The 7,338-nt window shown below is 50.4% G+C and overlaps 1 protein-coding gene across 1 annotated transcript; it reads left to right on the forward strand.

Moving 5' to 3' along the window:
• Window positions 1-4,100: 4,100 nt before the first annotated feature.
• FAAP20 (FA core complex associated protein 20) lies at window positions 4,101-6,843 on the forward strand (the record flags this gene model as incomplete). The annotated part of the gene is made up of 3 exons (XM_018079314.1): window positions 4,101-4,346; window positions 4,950-5,539; window positions 5,991-6,843. Coding segments are annotated over 3 exons (909 nt in total), but the record flags the coding sequence as incomplete, so codon positions are not given.
• Window positions 6,844-7,338: the final 495 nt, after the last annotated feature.

Here is a 7,338-nt window from a genome sequence, read left to right on the forward strand (position 1 = left end):
CCAGCCAAGGCTGATTATGGTAAAGACTACTCTCTGCATTCCTAGGAGAACTTTTTTCCTAAAACATTCTAATTATTAAATTACACAAGACCCAAGGTCAAGCAAGAAGTAACAGGATTCCCATGCAGTGGAAGAAACAGCAGATACAACCTTGTGCAAAGTGGCAAAACCAAGAACAGGTCCCAGTCTACACTTCACCTTCATATTCTTAGTACATCAGTAATTCTGGAATGATGCAGATGAAAAATACTGAGTACCCTTAATGGTCAAAGATTTCTAGAATGCTAGTTGGAAATCCACAGGTAGAGCAAGAATGAGAACATTCATGACATGCCTGCCCTCACAGGTTAGAATGGGTATGCATTAAACAGATAACAAAAAAATCTAACAATTTTCAGTTAAACCTGCAAAATACAAACCCACCTACAAAGTACAGCTGCTACAGAAGCAAGGTTTTCCCTTTTACAACCAGAAGCTGCAGTAATAATTTTCACTATTCTTTTTATTATATTCTTTCATTTGTGGCCCTTACTGCACAATAACCAACTTTTACGTTCACCCATAATACAGCTTTTGGGAATGCTACAGAGCACGGCTGCAGCACCACACAGCAACCCCTCCAGCCTGAAGAACAGGCTGCACTCCTGAGGTATGGGAGAACTCACACCTAACAACATCAACCTGTGGATGCAACACGTGGTTTAGGAGCAGAGCATTGTCACAGTGGTATCACAGGGGTCATAAGATAAAACACCGACCCAAACATCACAGGAATAAAAGCAGCCCTGTGGCACAACCAGCCATTAGCACGGGTACACCTACAAGTGTGTTTGGAGGCTCCATCCAAGCACTTTCGCTGCCCTCGGATTTCGCTAAATCCCCATTTCTGCATAGTTTGCTGCCTCCACGTGGCCACAGTCAGCGCTGGGCCACGATTCACAGCGATCTTGAGCAAAAACCCCCAAGGAACACTTCTTCAACTAGTTGTGAAATCAAATTTCTACCCCTCCTCTGTCATCCCCTTTCCCACCACTCCCATGGCTGATCCCCTCTCCAATCTCCACTTTTGCTTTATTTACACACACTTCCTCTTGCCGTTCTTTGCTCCATCTCTGCTGCCATCCCCTTCCTCTCCACAGCAGGCCTAACACCCTCACATCCAAACTCGCCCCTGTTCAGCTTACCTTGTGCCTGCAGCTTTTGGGAGAACGCCTTTCCCGATAAATAAGGAGAGGAGGACATATTTCCTGGAATCTCATTTCACACACTGGGAAGCAGCTTCTAAATGGTGACAAAAATGACAGGCAGAGCACTGTGACTGTCCTGGTGTTCCCTTGGCGCTGCAGGAGCTGGAACAGATATTAAAGTGGGAAAATGTCAGTCTCTGTGACAGCGACTGGCTTTTCCACTGTCATTTCTTTCCCATTTTTATTCTCATTTTAGTCTACCCATCACACAGCCGAAATGCTGGCACACTACTGTGACTATTTGTTATTATTTTTATTTTTCAGCTGGGCTGTCTATTCTACAAACTGACACAAATCCCAGCAGTAACCAAACACTTCCCACTTCCAACGTCTTTATCCGTGCTCTTACACAAAAAGGAAACCCATTAATGCTCCTATAATGTTAAGAAATTAGTTATTACATAGAGTCAAAGTTGTGATGGACTCACAGAAACACGAAGTACCTGAGTTAACACGGGAAAGGTGAAAGCTGGGCTGAGCCTCCCGGATCTGGGGCTGCACTGACGGGATCATCTGCAGCTGGAAAACCACTGGATGTGGCTTCCAATGTCTGGCTGGAGCTGTCACTGCTCAGGCTGAATCCACCAGTCCAGGTGAAATGTGAATCTCGAGCTCTGACTCCCAAAACGCCACTTTCAAGGTTCAGACCTGCTCAAGGCATGTTCCAGGTCAGGTCAGCTGTTAAAGGAATAACTTTTCGCTGGGCTGTGTGATCAACATGATAATTCACAGGTGTGGCTTTAGTACAGTCAATAGTGATGCCTCCTGTCCACTCTGAAGAATTCAAGGGTGAAACAGTCCACAGACACCCAGCGGTGCACAAATTCAGTTGCAGAAAAGGAGTGTGAACTTGGATTCATTTTTTTTTCACCAATAATAAATTGGTTTTATGGAAAAGAGGAGCGCTTTGTATCCCGCTCTCCCTCATAAACACCTGTTATCAAACAGGACTTTTTACTACCTTGTACAATTATTCTCATATCGACTGCGAGGAATTTAAACAGCAGAGTCACTTTGTGATCCCTTCATCTACTGTTGGAGGATGAAGTGTGTGTCACCATTTCTCTGACGTGTGTTTGAGAAGGCCAGAGGAGCGTTTAAACACGCTCTTTACTTCGAGTCACCCAGCGACATTCCCGCCAGCAACGTCAAACCGCATCACTTCAGATTCTTTCCTGAAAGATAACTTGGACCAGCGGTGGCTCCCAATCTTTATTATTTGTGTGAACAGCGGCGGCACCGGGCCCAGGCCGCGGCTCGGCGGGGCCATGGCGGCCAGCGCTGACCCCGCCGCCATCTTGTGCCCTCAGCCCTGGGGCTGCAGCGCCCGACGCCTCGCCCTGCCGACTGCGCCCACCAACCCGCTGCACATTACGACAAGTGCGAGGGGCAAACCGCACAAAAAGGGCTGTTCCCGAGGCAGACCAGCCCCAGCTCCACGGCGAGGGGAAGGACTGCGGGTCGGGCGAGCGGGCGGGCGCGCTCTTTCTCAGGGCGCGCTCCCCTCAGGGGCGCGCTCCCCTAGGGGCCGCGCCTCCCCCTCAGGGCGCGCTCCCCTCAGGGCGCGCCTCCCTCAGGGCGCGCTTCCCCTCAGGGCGCGCTCCCCCTCAGGGCGCGACTCCCCTCAGGGGCGCGGCTCCCCTCAGGGCGCGCTCCCCATCAGGGCGCGTCCCCTCAGGGCGCTCTCAGAGCCACCCCGCCCCGCGCCGTCAGGCTGCTTGGAGGCGGAGAGCCGGCGGCCGTGGCAGCGGGCCCAGGAGGAGGGATGAAGAGGGAGCTCGCCGGCCCGCAGCGCCGTCCCCCGGCGAGGCCCGCGGGGAGCCCGGCCATGGGGGAGGAAGGAGCGGCCAATGCTGACGCCTGAAGCCCCGCGCGGCGCCGCCGCCCGGCGGCCCCGAGGACAGCCCCGCGGCCGCCGTGAGTCGGGGCCGGGGGGGGATCGGGCCGGCCGGGTCAGCAAACACCGCGGGATCCGATGGGATCGGATGGGATCGGCCCGGGGGGGTCGGGCGGGATCAGATCGGCTCCGGGGCCTGGAGCGCCTCGCCCGGACCGGGCCGGGCCTGCACAGGCCCCCCCGACCCGCAGCGCTCGGATCAGGGTCTCATTACTGACTGTGTTAAAGGTTATTTCATAAAACACCCCCTGTAGCGCCTTTAAAAAATAGACACAAAACTGCAGCATAAAGCACAGCGGGCCCCGGGCCTGAGGACTGAGGGCAGTGAGGGGTTGGGTTCTTGTTTGGAGCCGTGTCCCCTCCACAGAGGCTGTGGGAGTTCATCACTCTGCTCTTTGAGGGCTTGTACTTTCTAATTTCTTCTAATTTCTTCCCTGTGCAGCTTCATTCCTGGACATTGATCCAAGAAAACACATCAGGAAGAAGTGGGAAGGCTGGAAATAGCATTGTGACATTAACAATCCATCCTTCTTTTGGAATTGTCTTTCTATGGCATTACTCGTATAAAACCTTTTTAATGCTTGTAGTTAAACTCTCTAAAGCCTTCCTAGGATCCATTAAGTCAAGTCGTTTGGAAAGAGAATTTCAAATGGCAGTATGGGAATGGCCAGGAATATGCAGGAACCAATGCAATTGCCACCCTCAGTGCAAACATTTCCATGATTTCTGTGCTCAGCAGGTGTCAAGTTCAGTATTTGAGGAAAAAAACCCAGTATCTACACTTCACTGTTTCACTTGGAAGTGAAGACAGTAATAAATATCCACAGCTCATTTGTTACAAGGAGAAAAGAGGGTGTTTAGACAGTCATTTTTAAAAAAATTGGATTTTTTTTTTATTGCAGCACAAGTTATATAAGTCTTAGGAAGCTGTGAAAATTAGTTTACAGGTTAAATAATGTCTTTGTGTTCCAGAAAAAAAGAGGCAAACTAATACCAGTGCAGAGCGTTTTCCTCCCTCTCTCCCACCCTCAAACTACTGTGCCTGTCTTTCCAGGACCTCAACTGACAGATGTCCCTGGTTTGAAAAGGAGGACTTAAATGAGCGTGAAAAAGCCTGGGTTTTGTTACTGAAAGACATCAGTCAGGATCTGCACTGCACAACCTGGGACACAGTGCCCAGCCTTCCGGAGTTCCTGGAAAAGGTAGCGTGTGCTGTATCCTTGGGTTTTGCACTTTGTGTCCTGTGTCCAGCCCTGGATGATGAGGAAACCACCTGAAGGAGCTTCAGAGCTGTGAGATTTCAGCTCTTTAATCTCACGTGTGATGATGTGGCACAGCGTGGCAAATCCTTTCCAACACTTTGCTGGAAAGAAGAGGGGGCCTGTGTGAGGGTGGTGACTGCCACGAGCACCAGGATCCTCCTGAGGAACGGGAGTGGGAAAGGCAACCTGTAACAGAGGGTTAATGACACAGCAACCACCCTGACATTGCCCCATAGTGTTGGGCAAGGTCACAACGCAGAAATCAGCCCTTATAAAGTACTTTTTGTTTCTGAGGTGGTTGTTTTTATCTTTAGTGTCTCTGAAACATACTGAGTCCCCACTGTATCCATTTAGAAATGTTAAGGGAAGACACATATTCCATCAGCTCCAGGAAGCTCTTGATTGCTTTACAAGGTGCTGGAGAGGGATGTAAATAAAATGTTCTTTTCTTCACTGTTGCTCGGCCTTCTCAGTATTTGCAGTGTGTTCACTTCATGTATTGATTGAGCTGCATTTGTTTGAGACACGGTGTGTGTGCTGCAGGGTGCTGAGGAGGAGAGTCCAGCACACCAGGAGGTCTTCACAGCTGGAACGAGAGACTTTCCGTGGGTACCATTCCCACCTTTTCACACAGGACAATGTCTGAACCCCAAGGATTTCAGCTCCCAGAGCAACGAGTCACATACAGGATGGGGCCAAGCAGATAAACGTCCCAGTTTGTCACCCACAGCTGAGGAAACCTGCAGGGGAACCAGCACAGCTCGAGGCAAACCTGCAGCTGGGGGAGGCACAAAAGGCATTCCCGACCTGGGAGCGAGTCCCGAGCCACGTCAGCTCCCTGGACACAGGAGCTCTGCCCAGCCCTTGGCACAGGGCTCTGGGAGAGCTCCCAGCCCTCGGCAGCACCACACAGGGGCTGCACAGAGCAGGGGAGGCAGGAGAGAGGAGGGTGGGAAGGAGCTCCAGCCACAGGAGGGGAAGGTTCCAGCGGGGCAGGACAGAGCTGTGCCTGTGGAGGAGCCTCCTGGGAGCATTCCTGGGGCCGGGAGCTGCGAGGAGAAGGTGGAAAACCAGAGTGGAGGATCTTCAGCTCTTGACAGTTGTCCCATGTGCCTGATGCAGTTCAGTGGAACGTAAGTTGTCTGGGGTTTTCTGTTTTGTGGGTGTTTTTATAACTTCCCAGTAAACAAAACCCCACCTGGTTCTGGATGCATTCCCTATTTACAAAATAATGAAAATAGACAAAACTTCTGCTGCAAAGTTCTTCTTATCTGTCATAATTACCTGCTGTAGTCCAGTTCACACACTGAGTACCTGCTCTGCAGCAGGAACTGTGCTGTCTCCTGCAGTCAGCACCATGGCACAGTGCTTAGGCTGCCAGAGTTGCCGAAAAAGTGCTTTTGGGCAGGTCCTCTAACCCTTAGAACCCTCAGCAGAGGTACCAGCAAGGGCAGTTTCTCAGGGATCACAGCTCTGCCGGGCACAGCAGTGACCCCCCACTAAGGACACGTGTGAGAGGGAGGGGAAAGAAGTGTCACTGAAGGGCTGTGACTGTTCCTCACTGCCCCACCCCTGTCTCTGCAGGCTCTCCCAGCTGGACATCGATGGGCACCTGGCCAGGTGCTTGTCTGAAAGTGCAGATGATGTCATGTGGTGAGTCCAGGAGAACAGAGAGCAAAGGAACAAGGCCAAGGATGAACCTTTCTCAAAGGAAAAGGAAAAATGTGTCAAGGAAGCTCATCCTCGTCTCACACTTTGGGATCACAAACCAGTAACTCAGTAGAAGGTCAAGTGTCAAGGGTCTTTTTATTTTAAATCCTCTCAAATGCACACAAAGTAGTTCTAGTTCTGAAAATGGTGCTCTGGGGAGACCCCCAGGGAAATCAGGCTTGGTGCTCCTGAAAAAGTGTCCTGCTGGAAATCCCTGGAGCCCCTGCTTGGGCTGATGCACCAGAGCTCAGACACTCTCAGTCCAGAAGGAACCAGCTGCACAAGAGACAACTGTTACCCTCATCCAAAAGTTTACCTCTTAGAAAAAAATGCCAGTAATCTGTGAAAAATCAATTTAATTAAAAAGTCATTTCAGCTTAGAATTTTTCATTATTTCACTAAGAAAGTGTAATTGTACCGTTGATTCTGTGAGTGTGTCCCTGTTAAACACCCCCCAAACTACAGAAAGGGGTGGGGGTTCCATGTCTCTGAAGGAGCCCAGCTGAACTCACACCCTTCCTGGGTAGGTCTCTAAGTCAGTATCAGTGTTAATCAAGTGATTAACGTGACTGCTCTAATTAAGCTGCAGAGAGAACTCTTGTGCCAGTCTCCTGAACTGCACAGGGGGTTCAGGCAGTCCCAGAGCCAAGAGCTGGTTTGTGTCAGTCCCACACAGCCCCAGACACCGAGGGGTGGGACGGGGACCCCCAGCCTGGGGGGGCTCAGCTGCTGGTCTGGGACTGCTGCCCAGGGGCAGGGAATGCTCTGCAAGGCTGGGACAGGCCCCCCTGCCCTGAGGGCTGGTGGGAGTCCAGGACCAACACCCTGCCCAGGTCACTGCCCCAGCTGGGATCCAGGTACAGACACAGGATCCAGGGGAAACACACAGGGAGGCTCCCTGGATTCCATTCACAGGGGGGGCTCCTTCAGACGTTGGACACAGCCCAGTTTACTGATAAATAATAACAGTCTGTTCACTTTTTCATTAAAGTCTTTAATAGATGTGCAAGAATATAAATGATCTCAGCTGTTATGGATTAGTATACCATCTTCTGCACAATTAAAACTGGTCAGCAAAGATCCCAACTAATTAATTATACAAAACTACAAGAACATATTTACTGTTTTACAATCATTAAATTAGCTAGAATTTCATTTACTATTTCAAATAAGACAACTATATATCATTACCAGATCCATTTGTAATATATTAGGATTTTTT

This window comes from Manacus vitellinus, unplaced genomic scaffold, assembly GCF_001715985.3.
Source record: "Manacus vitellinus isolate BGI_N305 unplaced genomic scaffold, ASM171598v3 scaffold_46_pilon, whole genome shotgun sequence".
In the NCBI taxonomy this organism is placed as follows: domain Eukaryota; kingdom Metazoa; phylum Chordata; class Aves; order Passeriformes; family Pipridae; genus Manacus; species Manacus vitellinus.